Source organism: Rhipicephalus microplus, chromosome 3, assembly GCF_043290135.1.
Source record: "Rhipicephalus microplus isolate Deutch F79 chromosome 3, USDA_Rmic, whole genome shotgun sequence".
In the NCBI taxonomy this organism is placed as follows: domain Eukaryota; kingdom Metazoa; phylum Arthropoda; class Arachnida; order Ixodida; family Ixodidae; genus Rhipicephalus; species Rhipicephalus microplus.
Genome location: NC_134702.1, coordinates 77,880,491 through 77,897,416, shown reverse-complemented (window position 1 = coordinate 77,897,416; position 16,926 = coordinate 77,880,491). Strand labels below are relative to the sequence as shown.

Genomic DNA, 16,926 nt, shown 5'->3' with positions numbered 1-16,926 from the left:
GTCTTAAGCCCATAATTCGCAATGTTTTGCAGCAATGGACAGTGGTACGACTTCGACACCAAATTTCAAGACGCCGTATAGACTAAAGCTCCTTGCATGTTTGGTGGATGTTTGATTTGACCAGTGTTCCTGCATTCCTTCTGGGCCGAAATCGCGCGTGACTGATGAACAGAACCACCACGCTGGGCACTCCGCAGTTTTTAACTGCACAAAAACAACAGTGAAACAAGTCCTGCCGGTACCTATATACATCAACCCACGAAACTTTTTCATCGTACCGCGAACTATTCGGCAGGGCTAAAGCATCACTTAGACACATTATCTTGGAATGCGTGGTTATAGGGCGAGAAAATGCGCTCTTCCCAGATGGGCGGCATCCTATATGGGCCCAGGCCTCGAGTTTGCCGGAGTTCTCAAAACACCCACTGGTTCCCTTGTGAATTCGCGTACAGACGACTCGAAAGCCATGTCGTTGTTCCTGTTCTACTGACTGGATCTATTTATTCTTCTTTTCCAACTTCCGAAAGCTTCCAGCACGCCACGTGGTTTTACGTGTCCTCCGTGATCGGCCCAACTTCCACCAAACAACGATGTCATGTGATGACGTCTTCCACGATGACGTGTGGCGTCATAGTGACGTCGTTATGATGCCACCGACTCCGGCTATGTGTGGAGTCCTGCTGTCGGGATACGATGATGTCACCACGTGATGTTTTTTTTTTTTTTTTCAATCGTGTTAACGCTATAGCAACGCCGACGGTCAATTTTGCGCGTTTGGTGAGGCATCTTTAGGCTTTCGCTTAAGTAAAGTTCTCGCTACCACTGCACTTCGCTTTCGTCCTTCGCCACCTCCCGTCGAGCCCAATGTCGTGCGAGACGACAAAACCGACACTTAGTATTCTTCTACACCTATACAAGCTATTTCCGTAGGCTCATTTTGATTCCCCGGCGACAAGCTCATCCGGTTGTCCTGTCTCAAGAATAACGCGTGACGTTTTTACGAGCTCATGCCTCCATAATGCGGGCGAGAGGCATTCCAATACGTTCCTTCCTCGGTGCCCTAATTCTGCCGACATTAAAATGTGGCCTCGGTCAGCCTGGTGTCTCGTGCGTGATTGAATAAGGGAAAACCGAGTGCTTCAAATTAAACAAACGCATTATTATGCAGGCAGCATGTGAGCAGAACCATGTGAGCACAGGGCATGCATTAAGTATACGCTTGCAGCTGATATTAGCGCTGGGCCAGGGTTTAACGCATACGTATACGAACCAACATACAATTAAAGACAGAAAAAGCAATGGGAACCTTTTTCGTTGTCTCTAATTGTGGTCTCGTAATAAAGATGTAAATTGGAATGGACTAAAGTGGAGGAGGATGATTCTTAAATATTAAAAACAAAAAGTGAGCCCCACAACTGTCTGCATCAGAATGCGGGACCTCAGCAGTAGCTCACAAGGAGTGGGATGACTCACTGCGTAAATACGCGTGAATTTTGTTCTTCAGTACTTGACTGATCCATTGCATTTAGCTCGAAAAAGAAAAAAAGAGTTTTTTTTTAATGCCAAGCGTTTCTTGGCGAACTTCGGGGACTTTGAAAATATCTAAATATCTATCTACCTAGCCATCTACGACTTTTAGCTCTCCTGGCCGTTTCGATAATTGATTGGTTGATTTGTGGGTTTTAACGTCCCAAAACCACGATATGATTATGAGAGACGCCGTAGTGTAGGGCTCCGGAAATTTCGACCACGTAGGGTTCTTTAACGTGCACTCAAAATCTGAACGCACGGGCCTACAACCTTTCCGCCTCCATCGGAGATGCAACCGCCGCAGCCGGGATCCGAACCCGTGACCTGCGGGTCAGCAGCCGAGTACCTTAGCCACTAGACCACCACGGCGGGGCGTTTTCATAATGTTATCCACACCAAAATTGGTATAGCAGAACTTAACTGTATGTCGAACATAATTCATTAGTCATAATATGAACATTATGACACGCGTGTCATGAATGTCGGGATTTACATTTCATGGTCTTGCTGATCTTGCGGTGGTTTCGTTCACATGACATTTTGCAAAACTGGTATTGCATGACATGACAGCATTACCAACATAATTGACAGAATACAACGTGAAAATCAAGATATGTATGTCATGATTTTTATGTTATGACTAGTCATGACTACACGCCATGCTCATGGTGCGCTCGCGGTCGTTTCGCTAGCTTCACATATACCAAATTTGGTATTGCGGAACGTGAATGGATGACGGAAATACATGAGTGGTGCAAACATGATAATCCTGAGATGCGTGTCATGTAGTAACATGACTACATTCCACGCTCATGGTGCGCGCGCGGCCGTTTCGCTAGCTTTACCTATACCAAAATTGGTGTTACGTCACAAAAGATGCCGAAGGTGCATGACTGCTGAAAACATGATAATCATGAGATTAGTGTCTTGTGAGAACATAACATATCATGCTCACGATGTGCTCATGGGCCTTTCGCTAGCTTCACACATACCAAACTTGGTATTACGTGACGTGAATGGACGACGAAGGTAGATGACAAGTCCAAACATAATAATCATGACATGCGTGTCAAGTGAGACATGACTACATGTTACGCTCATAGCGCACTCGCAGCCGTTTCGCTAGCTCCACATATACGAAATTTAGTATCACGTCACGTGAACAGACGGCGAAGGTAAATGACGCATACAAACATAATAGTCATGACACTGAAGTCATGTAGGCCATTTTTTTACGTGCGCCTCGTAACGTTGGCTCATTTCAAAATGACATATGAACCTTCCTCGTTAGTTCTTCGCATATCCTCGATTCCCAGTGTACGTGGGATCTGCCAATTTTTCGATGTTTCTTTCGACATCTCACCAAACATCGCGAATGAGCAACGCGAAGAAGATTGAAATACGCAAGTTAGTGCTCTTTTCGAGCTATTTTTTAAAGATATTCAAGAATTACCAGCAAGCCTGGCTAGCTGGTAATTCTGCAATCAAGAACTACAGCTGTAGATTATTCTTTGTGGTCTCTCTCTCTCACCGTAGAGGTTGTCATAGGTGTCCCGAGTGTGTGTGTGTGTGTGTGTGTGTGCGTGTGCGTGTGCGTGTGCGTGTGTGCGTGTGCGAATGCGTGTGTGCGTGTGCGTGTGTGTGTGTGTGTGTGTGTGTGTGTGTGTGTGTGTGTGTGTGTGTGTGTGTGTGTGTGTGTGTGTGTGTGTGTGTGTGTGTGTGTTTAAATGGAACGTTTTCATCATCATCCCTTATGTCTGACTGAAGGAACCCCATTCGCATATTTATTTGTACAAATAATTCAAAAACCTGAAATGCATACCACGCTTGAGGTTCACCATGTTTCGTCGTGTTCGCAAAATGCAGTTTCAAGAAAGAAAAAGAAAAGCCGCCTATACATGTTACAGTGAGCATATCCAGAGTTGTACAAGACGGCCCTTCCTTCAGCTGTATAACATAATCATGACCACCCCCGCGTTCCACGGACAAATTTATGTACGCCCTTTTCTTCTTTTCAGTGTTTCCTGTCTCACGTAACGGCGAGGGAAAATAAACTGTGCCCGTATTGGTCGCGTGTAATATAGCTTAGTGCTCTCTTGATGCAGGAGAAGAGGTTTTTTTTTCCTCTGTCAAGTATCTGAAATATCTGGCACAAGCTACTCTGAAATTTACTTAATACACCCCGAAAACAGTCCACTCTGCGGGTCGTCCCGACATGCCAAAATATTCGTAGGTATTCAATACAGATTTGCTTCAGTACACAAAGCTTGGAGTGACAAAAAAGCTTCCTACAGGAGTTTGAGGAAATGCAGTGGGCGTCACGTATGGTAATATTTCTTTGGCCCAATCCTTCAACCCCGAACTATGTTTGGAACACAATGTAAAGGATTCAGAGCACAACATGCGCTGTACTGTAGGTGAGTAGGGAGCTGTTTTTAACTATTCAGCGTATACCACTCGCGGATGTTAAGGAGCGCGCGCTGTTTATAAGAAATCGGGAACACAAGTTCCCATCACTATGTGCACTCAACTGTGGTAGAGTACTCAGATGTTCCTTTTGCGAAGTGTGTGTACACGTAATGAAGCAGCTTTGTTTAAAAAAAAAATGCCAGGCCTGCTCGGAAGGTGCAGCACAGTCACAGCGAAAGCTAGAAGAGCCGCCTTTCAGAGCCTTCTTTAAACACTCTTTAGTAACTGAGTACACTTCCTTGATGCCCACTATAGCATTAATAATAAAAATTTTAGGGTAGTAGGCCGGCATTCACTATGCTATTTTTCATCATCCTTCTGAGAAGCGTGGTATCCACTAAACTAATGCGAGGAATTTAGTGCTGATTGTTAATGCAGTGGCTGACGACGATGAGAAATTATGTCTGAAGTGGGCATGCGCCACAGTAAATAGCTGAACAAAAAAAAAAGATTTTGTAATGGGTTGAAGCATTGAACGACGACTGCTTGTGCTTTCACTGTTTTAAAACGCTTTATAAATCGTATTAACGCGATTGCTTTCTCGACATCCAGCCTGCCTTAGGCAAGTCTGCCAACAAGTCTCCAGCACCGGCATATCTCAGTGGTGGAATGCTGGGCTGGCACCCAGCAGACCCGGGTTCCAGCCCCACTGTCTAAGTGGTACTAGTTTTTTTTTTTTTTTTTGTCGCGCGACATCGTTACGGACACCGGCGGCGGCGGACAACTACGGCGCTGCACGAGACCCGAGTTATGATCTGGTAACAGCTTTCACTGTAAAAAATTGTTCAAAAGCCATATTAGAAGCCATATTTAAGACCATATTTAAGTTAAGCCATATTAGAAGACATGGGAGGCTGTGTGTTAATAAAAAGAGATTAACGATTTAGACTAGTTAGTACCGAGAGCATAAAGCCATCCCATGGGCCGTCCAGCCTTTTAAAGAGAGCTATAGCATCAGCTGCAACAGCCTGCCGATGGAGCTGTGTGTTTAGAACAATTTTTCAACGATTTGGAGTAATCGGAACTCTACTATGGAAGAGCATAAAGCCGTCTTGTGGGCACAGTTGCGTGTGTCTTTAGAAAAACTGAATAGCGATTTAGAGTATACTTGGTACTCTACCATGGGAGAGCTGAAAGCCGTCCCTTGGTGCCTGTACTCGTTGCGGGGGGATTAGAAAAAAAGTGGGTGACGATTTAGAGTACAGGATACTCAACTATGGGAGAGCTTAAAGCCGTCCCCCAAAATTCACAGTGGAGAAGAACCAAAGAAACGGCGAAAAATCACGCGTAACCACAAAGTGTCAGAGCTGCATAGTATGAGGCCGGAATTCTCACCACTTTTATTTACAAATCTAGTACCACAACCTTCAAGCTGGTTCTGGTCACTGGCCGCGTATTTGTCTAAATCCCTACTCGGGCCACAATAGGGAGAGGACCGACTAACACACCACGTCTTCTATTTTAATTTATGATGACAAGCTGTCACCGCTCGCACTCTGAGCTCAACTGGTCTGCGACATACAACGTCTAGCACGCTTAAAGCTCCGACCACTCTCCCGGTGAGCCTAAGAATGAATACTGTTATGGGTCGGAAGGAGGAAGTTCGCTGATGATGGCATCCCCCCGCTGCCATCAGTTGTTGCGTATCGGGTGTCTACCCGGTCTCTTGTGGTAGCGTGGTGTAACCGGGTGGAGGAAACGAACGCTGACAAGAAGAGGATACGAAAATAAACAGGTTTATGGCACTATTTAAACATATTTACAGCAAATAAAGGTTAGGGGTTTCACAACCCACGAGCGTGGTGGTTGAACCGTTACATAGTTCAGAGCGACATCCAGCACTCTGCGGCGTCGTTTTAAGCCCTGTCAGGCTCCTCCTCTCCGAGTGGAACACCAATCACACACACACAACAGGCGAGGGGGACGAGCATGCACGGCCCACGTGAACGTCCAATATTTAGTCGTGATCACAGCACTGCAAGGTGGCGCCAGTGGGGCTCTTCCTCATCGTGTGTGTGCCGCAAGTCGAGAGTTCCCAAGATCCTGACAGCATACATCAAAGGGTCCGCGAATTTGTTCGCTTAATTAGCGTGGCGATTTGCGGTGACCGCCACGGTCTCTTCCAAGGAAGATGCTGTCTTTGTTGTCCTCTCTCGAACGGTTAAACGGTTAACGACGTCGTGGCGACACGACGTCTCATCCTCCGGCTAGCAGGGACAGTGCCTGGTGGGCATGGGCAGCCCGCTGGTCGGATACGTGATTGAGGATTAAAAGAGCGCCGCTTCCCTGTCAGCTCTGGCGCCGGTCACAACAGCTTCCCCATCGCCAGATGAGTCGCCGAAGCCATCAGTCACCGCTGCTGCTCGAAGGGACGACGAAAGGGTCCACATTTGAAAGTCAGGAACTCGCCTTTGCTTGCCACAAGGTCTGGGTAATTGCCGAAATTTTCGACAGCGTCTGGCAGACTGGGCGCCGAAGGGATTGAGAGCCTCCCCAGTAGATCAGCTTACGCACAATGGCGTCTGCCCAGACGAATTGCCGGGCCAAACGTAACAATACACGCTCCACCTCCAGTACTGCAGCGCGCCTGTCATTCACTTGTTCAATAAAGCAATGACTGGCGATTTTCGTTTAACCATAAACACGTTTTACTGATAACACAAATACTTAACATATTATTAATAAAAAGTTTGTCGTTTTTCGTTAAAATGTAACGTTTGGCTGAGCAGTGAAGCCCGAATTTTAGGGGGTGAAGCTCCTCATGGCGTGGGTTTGTCGCTGCTCCTTATGTATGTATGTATGTATGTATGTATGTATGTATGTATGTATGTATGTATGTATGTATGTATGTATGTATGTATGTATGTATGTATGTATGTATGTATGCATGCATGTATGCATGCATGTATGTATGTATGTATGTATGTATGTATGTATGTATGTATGTATGTATGTATGTATGTATGTATGTATGTATGTATGTATGTATGTATGTATGTATGTATGTATGTATGTATGTATGTATGTATGTATGTATGTATGTATGTAGCCACCAGTGGCACATGCCCGCTCTAGAGCGGGTATTTGCCACAGGGGATGCGAGATGGGAGATGGCGGTTCTGTGCTGCTCTGTTCTGTTTTAACTGTTTTGCTGTGGAGAGGTTGAGGTGCACATTGCCTCGGCTACTCCATATCACGAAGTTCAGCAGCGAAAAAAAAAAGAATAATACAGAACGGTACCCAAAAATTAACAATACGGAAAAGAAAAAAAAAACATATTAGCACACTGAAACCAGTCTAAATATCATGCCAATGCACAGTTTTCTTAGAGCAGTTCACACAGTCATAAAATGTTTACAAGCACACCTTCCTTTTCTACTGTCAGTATATGCGCAAATACATATTATATATATCCCTCTCTGGCTGGCTGTCATAGGCGCTTGTCCAGTCCGGTCTCCACTAAAAAGTCTGTCAGGAAGATTATTGCCTTTTTCTGGAGATGCATCCCAGGCCATGGTCCAAGTAGTTTCTTTATTGTGAGGGGCCGTCTGTCCAAACTTGCTAATATGCTCTTTAATTTTTCTCTTTCGTTCGCGTATCTAACGCACTCAAAAGAATATGGCGAACATTTTCTTATTCATGACCACAATGGCATTCCGGTGAGTTGGATCGATGTATCTTGTGCAGGAATCTGTTTGTATATGCTACTTCCAATCGAAGTCGGTGGATTATTGTCTCTAAGTGTCGTGGGAGATCTGTCAATATGGAAAATTTTTTGTGTGGATCAACTTCATAAAATACTGTTTCCTTTGCTTTAGGGCTATCAAACCACTTTTCCATCATATAATGGTTAGCTCCTTGCGTTATAAAATGTCGAATATCCATCCCAGACATAGGGCTTGCGCAATCCCGTCCTTCATTCAATGCTTTCTTAGCGAGGCTGTCAGCCTCTTCATTTCCCTTTATTCCAAAGCGGCTGGGAATCTATTGGAATACGATGTTGTGACCTTGCGATGAGGCATGTTCCACAGTTTCTGCAATACATTGTGCTATTTCATCATTTCTGTAAAGTGATCTAGCATTTCTGATAAGCTGAAGAGCAGGTTTGCTATCCGTGCTTATTACCCACTTTCGTGGCTGAGGATTCTCGCAGATATGCTTAACTGCTTCAAAGATAGCCACCACTTCTGCTGTCGTCGAGGAAGATTTATGTGACAATTTCTACAGCCTCTTTTTTTGCACTTCGGGCATAAAGACCACACAGGCTGACGCTTCTTCGGTGCATGATCCATCTGTATATATCTTCGTTTTTTCATTATACATAATATGAAACTGTTGATGTACCATCTGAGCCGCTAATAGAGGTGCCATGTCTGCTTTCTTCTCTATGCCGTCTATTTCATGGATAACGTTGAGAAGTGGCAGCGTCCAGGTGGTTTTGAAGGTTTCCATTGTTTAAATTCTGGTACTGCTTGAAATGATGATACACAATCCTGTAGTCTCGTTGCCATCATTTGTGTTAGTGCACCAGATAAAGAAAGACTTTCATGTTGCGTGAAAATTCCTAATAAATTTCGAGATGTTTCTTTAGTTCGGAGTACTGCCAAAGGTGGCTCTCGAGCCTCCACATACACTAAAGTACTGGAAGTTGATCGTGGTAAACCCAGACATACCCTCAAGCTCCTTGCCAATAACAAGTGAAGTCTCCTCTTGGTGGAGGCTTAGAATTCGGTGGAGGTGCAAAATTCTTCGGCAATCACACGTTTGATAACTCCTCGAGACAGCGCTAGAGCCTGTAGTTGTCTTGAGTGGACTACTGGCTGTCGGAGGGCGCATACCATGTTCCACAGTTGAGGCGCCGATGTAAATGGAGAAAGTGAGGCACATAAATCTTGCCACCTTTTGGTTGAAAGCTTCTGTAGTTGTTTATACATTGCAGAATGTGCTTTCTGTGCAACCTTGAAATCTTCTAAATTACCCGACCTTCTATATCTTCTTTCAGATCGGCGTCGTATTGCGCGAATCTTCTCATACTCAGCGTCAACACTAGAATATCTATCTGTAATGGGTACTGCACGAGTAGCTTTTGTTAGAAAATGTTTTATCTTCAATGCATGCGTTTCTGCGTCATAACAAGGCTCAAGATTTTGTCTCTGTAGTTCTCGAAAGATTTCCCAATTTGTAATTCTTGTTGTGCGGTTATCTATCGTTTTCTTCATGGCGGTAAGTTGCAGTGTTCACACGATGGACGCATGGACGGACGGACAGACAGACTGGCAGACGGACGGACGGATGGATGGACACGCGGACGTACGGATGGATAGACGCATCACCAGACGGACGGACGGACTCACGGACGGACGCATGGATTGACGCATAAATGGTCGCGCGGACGGATGCAAGCAAGGACGGGCCGACGCACGCTTCACCCCACTCATCATCATTCACTCCGTAGATATGCTGTGATTTTTTGATAAAATTTGCCATGTAAAAATTTTCGACTAAAACTATCAAAACGAGCACGTTCTTGTACCGCCAAGTCATGTGTCTGACATGACGCCACTTTTCACTTATGAGCGTGGGTGCATGGTGGGTGCCCGACGAGGAGGATGAAGAGCCGTCACCACTCGCGCTCTGAGCTCAACTGGACAGGGCCGCAGGCGCTGCGTTAAATACATGTAGTCTACAACCTCGTTGAACAGGCTTCTCGTTGTTGGCGTAGCAATATCAACAGAATTTAGACGACAGTACGGTCATAGCTCGTGCTCGAAAAATGACTACTACTGTAGAGTGAGGCACCACATAAAGGGCCTTCCGTGATTACACGTTGCGTACTCTGGATTAATTACAATAACTGTTTTATTTTATTTTCGCACAGTTACTGTACACGCATCAGCGCACTTAAAACTTGAAACGCCGTCGTTGTGTATATATATATATATATATATATATATATATATATATATATATATATATATGTCTTTTTTTCACAATGGTCGGGAAGTTGTTGATTGATTTGTGGGGTTTAACGTCCCCAAACCACCATATGATTATGAGGGGCGCAGGTCGGGAATTTGTTGCGAATAATTCCTGGTTATTTCTGTAGTTGATATTTTAGACCTTGTTACTTTATTTTTTCACTATTATTCGGCATTATGAACATTGTTTTAGGCCTGTACCCAGCAGTGCGATACCATGTGACATAAGACAGCCGAAGGACGACAACCCGAGTCCCTAAAAGGCTACGCAACTTAGGAGGCTACCAAAAATAATCACGCCGATAGAATTCTCTCTTTTACCTTATGTAACTAAAGTACATACCACAAACTTTTGCATTGGAATGTCAGAAACCTCAACCATTGAGTGCTGCATCTCTGAAAAGACGACAAGAGAAAGATATTGTGTTCCTGTGATCACGTCGTCACCGCAGGTGATATTCATCGCACTGATGCCCTGCTACTGTTGCTAAAATCGACCAGGCGTAGCAATTGATTGTATAGGCGTGTAATGGACGGCGACACATGTTCCACCCCGATGGCACCTCTCTACCATTTCTTTTTTAATCGCGCTTGTATTCTATTGACCCTAATTCACAATTTCGTTAGGCATCTGTGCTCTTTCGACACAGTGCAACTTTACTGTGTCGCATCTGGTTAGTTGCGGAATTTGCTAATACGTATTTATGTCTCAATGGAATGGCCAGCAGAGCGGCATGCAGTCGATGCGCCTGTGAGGAGACACTTGAGCAGATTTCATGCCGCTGCCCATCCTACCAGACTCGGCGAGGTGGTCTGGAAGCCAAGCTCCATCGTACGGACGAAAGACAACCATCAGAAAAGAAGATACTCGGACACCCACCCACACTTTCGTGCATACGCGAGGTCAAGAAAGTCCTACTGTACCACATGAATACCACCGGACTTCACGAGGGTCTGTGAATTAACAGCGCGAGTTTTTGTTGTGTGTGTCCAAACTAACCGCTCATTTCTCTCTTTCTTGCCCTTGCTCTTTCTTGCCTTTGCTCTTTCTTGTCCTTGCTCTTTCTTCTCTACCTTTTCTATTATTACCCCCTTCCCCACACCACGTGTACGGTAGCCGACAGAGCCAAAGCTTGCTTAACCTTTCAGCTTTCCTCTAGTTGTTTTTTTCTCCATTTCCCATAGCATAGTGTAGCAGACGCGTTTAGTTGACCTCACTGCCTCTCCTTTCTTCCCTTTTCCTTTTCCTCCTCAACGTAGTTGACATTCGACGAACCATGTTCGTTTGCCAGTACATGGCAAAGGAATAGCCTTGCCTTCCTCGTGATGTGTCACCTGGCAACGATTAAATTGTGGTCTTCGTTTGAGCCACTGAGTCACTCGTTAAGGCTTAGGAGCATACATTCGATTGCATGCACAATAAGTCGAATGAAATTACTCGGTAATTACGTGGAATAATTATGATATACTAGTAGGAATATACTATACTTTATTTCGATGGAAGTAAACAGCATATACGCAGCATATATTGTGCAACTCACGCTGGCTCATAATTGATGACAAGGAGATGAGACAGTGTATTCAAATATAAATCTAGGTGAAGAAGTGCAGTGGAAGATGGAGGTCCACACAGATGAAAGATTCTTGAGAAGGGGTCGTTGCCGCATGGAGCCAAAGTTTCAACGGGTGGCCTTTCATCTTTCGACGCAGCAAGATGTTAGCAAAATTTACAGCTATGCACACAATGAGCACCTAACCAGGATGCAGGGGGCAACTCATGTACGCACACTGTCAAGTATGAAACATGACAACTGTTCTGGCTTACCTGTGCTGAATCGGCGGCGCATAAGTAGGTTGATAGCCGTTTGAAATCCATCCAGACGTCCTTGCACGTGCGGTTGATGCTGCTGCCCGTGCTGAGGCGTGGTCGAACTCGGCTGAGCGGCCGGGCCCACCGCGGACATGCACGCCGCGTTGGACATGGGTGCGATGCTCGAAGGCATCGCGGTTGAGACGACCTGGAGCAAAACACGCACACTCACGCGCACGTTCTCGACGACGACCCCAAGACGACGGGGGCAACGACACGCCGAAAACACCGGACGCACATCGAAACCACTCGCTCGGAAGAGACGCCCACCACGGCAAGGCTCACGGTTCCGCTCTTCTTCTTGTTTTACTTCTTCCAAAGGCTTGTTTCGCCGCCGCCGTTGGCCTATCACAGCACCTACTTAGGCTTTTATTTCTCGGTTTATTTGCGAGCGTCGCAGCAGCTGGCTGCCTGACTAGCGTTGGCTCATTAGCGAAGAGATCTCGCGCTCTGCTGCAGCAGCCGCCTCTGTTGTAGTTCCTGGAAGTCTCTCTACGTTCCCGCCGACGCCGCAGGAACACTTTCACTCACGAGAAAGAACTACGCTGGGAGGGGGCTTGCTTCCTGTCGGGCGTTTGTTGCCTGTTGCCGCTGGGTCAATGAAGGCGCTTCGGGAGACCCCAGAAATGTGGAACATCCACTTCTTACGAAGATATTTAGGTAACAGCGTGCCGGTATACTGCAAACGAGAGCAGAGGGCAACATATGGACCGTACTTTCGTAGTCCTTGAAAAAAGATAGCAATAAAGACTGTAACCTCCGGCTGGGTATGCAAAGTGACACGCTGTTTGTAGTCAATGGACGGTGCACACTTTCCTCAGCTCCTCGGAACCTCCGCGACCGGAGAATCACGCGACGTGCGACACACGACACACAGGGCCACATGCACTGTACCACCGTCGTCGCCACAACACTTCGGCTTCGTCATTCGCCGCCGAGCAGACTTGTTGGGCAACAGGGCTCGACATCCGGAAACCGCGTCGTGGTGGGATTGCAGCGGCGCTTTGGCGATACGCCGCAGACGCCGAAACGAACGGCAGCGCGACACTGCTACCACCGCTGCCGTCGATGGCCTAATCCCACGATACCGGCCGGCGGGGGAAACAGGCTTTTCGCTATCGCTTCCAGAATCGCGCTCGACGCACGCTCGTCGCTTCCCACCGTGGCACGCACTCGTCTCCGCCGCCGACAAAGCGACGACTCTCGCAATGCCGCAGAACTCGTCGCACACACGGCTCCCCGACTAGCACACACACAGACGCGCACGTGCGCGCACGTCCCAGATGGACCTTCTCGCCGGAGAGTTCTCCAAGCGGGGCCGAATGGTTTTATCAGCCACCGTCTCTGTCGGGTGACGATTCGGTAGGCGTCGCAAGCTCGGTACTTACTGTCTTCTTGCGTATGCCACACACACCGCTGCCCTTGGAAGTAGACGGCGCAGCTCTTCGTCCCGCAACTGGTTAACGTTTCAAACGAGATACGACGGTCCAGAAAAGCTATATCTACGATGGCTGCGACGCGCGGAAGCCCTCCTCCGAAAGCTTCCAGGAGAGCTTCTGGGCTTATGTTTCCATCCTTCTTTCTCGATTAAAACAACAGACTCGCTGGGAGAGGAGGAGCGTTGTTATTGTATACCGTAGAGTCCGCGTGAGCGATGCCGGCGTTGTAGTCGTCCTCTCGGTGACTACTGCGGCCAAGAAGGGTGGTTTGACCAATGATGCAAGGACATCCACGTCGTCTCGTCGTACGTGGAGTGCGTAGCACCGATGAGATGATGATGGTGCTGAGGTTCACCAGCAAGCGAGTCTCGCTATCCACGCCGCTGCCGCTGCCGCTGCTCGGCTCTGACAAATCATCCGTGGCATCCGAAAGGGGCTTCCTGAATTCCTGGCCGAGATGCAGCGCTGCGTTGGGGAGAGGAAGAAAGGGCAGAGAAACAAAGAAAAAAAAATCAGACGAAGGTAGTAAGACGACAAAAATGTGCAAACAAAGAAAAAAACGTGCGACGTTAGGCGAGCGAGAATTGTTTCCACAGCGCTGAAGGTGAAAAGGGAAAACACTCGTACCTTCTGCGCAAGAATGCGTTCGCACGCGCGCTTCCAGGTACGGAGAGACCCGAGCTAACGCGGAGTCATGCGCAGCGTGGCGTTGAAACTTCAGGAGCCTACACTGACGCATACAGGTAGCGGTGTTTGCGGCTACGAAGGAACGCCGTGCAAAGCGGAGAAGGACGAGTGCCGAATAGAAGCAGGTGGGAAAGAAAAAAGCACTCGTGACTGGAAATTCGTCAGAAAGAAATGGAGGAGCGTTGATGCGAGTTCTGCGAATCAACTCAGTATATATAATCAATAAAAGTGCTCTGACTCAACGCTGCGGTTTAACACGTGTGCTTTTTTTTTTTTTTGTACAGTGTAGGCCTAACGGCGAGGTGAAACCGAAATTTGTCTGTCTTGTGCATGTGGAAACTTTTAGCACGTATGTGACACTGAAACGGGCCTAGCCCCAGTACCTTTGAACTGGCATAGCATACTACGGGAACAGAAAAAAATAAACGTCCAAGAAGACCGGCTCAAGACGGCAGAGCGCTATTTCGTGTAGTCAGCATTGGAGGGAGAAGAGTTGGCGCCAGATCACCGTACACATCACTTGTCCGCCGAAAATGAATAATGGAACACATGGGAGGTCCACAACGATTAGGATTTCTGCACAAACGCAAGGAACAGACGTCGTCGTCCAGCATCTCTCAGTACGCTAAATGAATTTCCATCAACCATTCATCCAAACCCCGAAGGTGTACCCTTAAAAACTTTAACGTACCATCTGGATTTGGTGATAAACATCAGGGCAGGATATGTTTTTTTTTTTCGCTGCTTAACAATTCGTACGGAATTCTTGGACGGTAATGTTTTCGTAAACGTTCTCAATGGTACACTTACTATAACAATATTAAGTGTCGTAAAACCGCGATATCAATATCAGCGATGCCAAAGCGAAGCAGCGCTCTGGAAATTTCAACATCCTGGGATTTTTTAACGTGCATCTATGTCTAAGCACATGAGCCTTGAGCATTTTGTCGTCATCAGTATGCGCCCACCGCTGCTCGGATTTGATCCTGCGATATTCGTGCCAGGAGTGTCCTAACACTGGAGCCCAGTGGAAGGTGGTCATATGAGGCTCAACAGACGTGTGTGTGTGTGTGTGTGTGTGTGTGTGTGTGTGTGTGTGTGTGTGTGTGTGTGTGTGTGTGTGTGTGTGTGTGTGTGTGTGTGTGTGTGTGTGTGTGTGTGTGTGTGTGTGTGTGTGTGTGTGTGTGTGTGCGTGCGTGCGTGCGTGCGTGCGCGTTTGCGCAGCACGAGTCGCATTTCGCATTTCACTCCGTGCGAGAATCGCGTTGGTATTGTCACATTCATAAAGCTCACCTATGACATGTAATCAACGTTGTAAAACAGCGAGCATTTCGAACAGGCAAAGGCAGCAACTTCATACCTCTAACCTCCAACAAATCGTTATGTCAGCGCTTAGTCTCTCCCCGAACATGCTTGCAACGCTGACTCGAAAACAGAATGTCCGCAATGCGGCCTTGTTTTGAGCATTCCGTCAAACGTCACTTATGGGTTCGGCGCTCGCTTCCCCCGCTGAGAGGCAACGATAAAAAAAAGAAAAGAAAGAAAGAAAGAGAGAAAGAAAAGAAAGAGAGAAAGAGAGAAAGAAAGAAAGAAAGAAAGAAAGAAAGAAAGAAAGAAAGAAAGAAAGAAAGAAAGAAAGAAAGAAAGAAAGAAAGAAAGTTACATGCAGCAGGTAGTTTCAACGCGACGCGAACTGTTCTCGGAACAGCGGTAAAATCCGGCTTCCTTTTAATCTGATGGGAAGCCTCGCGTCTCCTATGGATATCGCGTTGCGTGTTGGTCAAAATGCCTTTTATATATTTTTTTCCGAGAAGCCTGAAATTTTGTCGACTCCGTTTCTCGAACGAGCCGGTTGTGGGATGCGCACCACTGCATCATGAAGCCCGTGGCGTTATGTAACAAAAAGTCGAGAAGTGGTAGCAGACACTTCATACTCTGACCCCAGGAGGATTTGTTGGAAGCGTGTATTTTGACAACAATTCCAGGAAGTTAAAAAAAGTATTTAGGAATCGGGTTGTAGACTCGGCTAACTTCACTTCTATGTTCGCTTCTATTGGATGTTTGTCATTGGATTCGTTATCCCACTTCCGTCGTGACGTTAAGTGAAGGAGGAGATCCATGATGGTTCAGTTTTACGAGAACAGTTTTGCTAAAGTAATTTCAGCGGTATAATCCAGTGATTTTAACGCTGGCACATGATGGCGTTATCAAAAGAAGAAAAAAAAAAGACGGCTACCAGTTGAACTATGCTGGAGCTTAAGATCATGTTTGAAAGCGCTTACGTATTTGTTCTATGCATTGCGTTATACAGCTGTAGCGTATACACAACAGTGTCAACAGTGCTCGACCAACCAACTATATACTCCTATATATGTACAGATAGATGTCAGCTTCAACTGTATACCCACAATGGAAAACATGGCTTTAATTGTCTTGTTACACCGAAGATGCATCCGCTGTAAAGTCCACAGTGTCACATCGTTTTGGCAGAATTTGTAAGGCTTATACGATTTATGAATCTTGAAAAAACGAGCGTGTTTGTCAAGACGAATGACGCGAAAATCAATATCATCAAAGGGCGATATCATGACGTCACTATGGCGTCAAAGAACGTGACGCCACGTGATTCCATCATCCCAAGACACCGTCGCTCAGTCAAAGGCGGGCCATGATGGAGGCCGTGCTAAACCTGATGGGGTGCAGAGAGCTTGCAATGTATCCGATCATGGAGGCAATGCAAAGCCTCATTAAGTGCAGAAAGCTTTCAGAGGGGGGCGGGGGAGGATAAATACATGGACTGGTAAGGTGGAGAACTTGAGTCTTAGATCCGTCTTAGGCGAACAATGTGAGTTCCTTTTGCTCCCTATCGCCATCGTTTGATTGATTGATATGAGGGTTTGACGTCCGAAAACCACCATATGATTATGAGAGACGCCGTAGTGAAGGACTCCGG

General features: G+C 46.5%; 1 protein-coding gene across 1 annotated transcript in view; it reads right to left on the bottom strand.

The window, feature by feature from the left end:
- LOC119182883 (pleckstrin homology domain-containing family G member 5) overlaps window positions 1-16,926 on the bottom strand; it is a 759,199-nt gene that overhangs the window by 731,331 nt on the left and 10,942 nt on the right. The window contains exon 2 of the mRNA XM_075889871.1: window positions 11,803-13,751. Within this exon, the coding sequence (XP_075745986.1) occupies window positions 11,803-11,980 (178 nt within the window). The 5' untranslated portion in view covers window positions 11,981-13,751. The remainder of the gene's footprint in view (window positions 1-11,802; window positions 13,752-16,926) is intronic.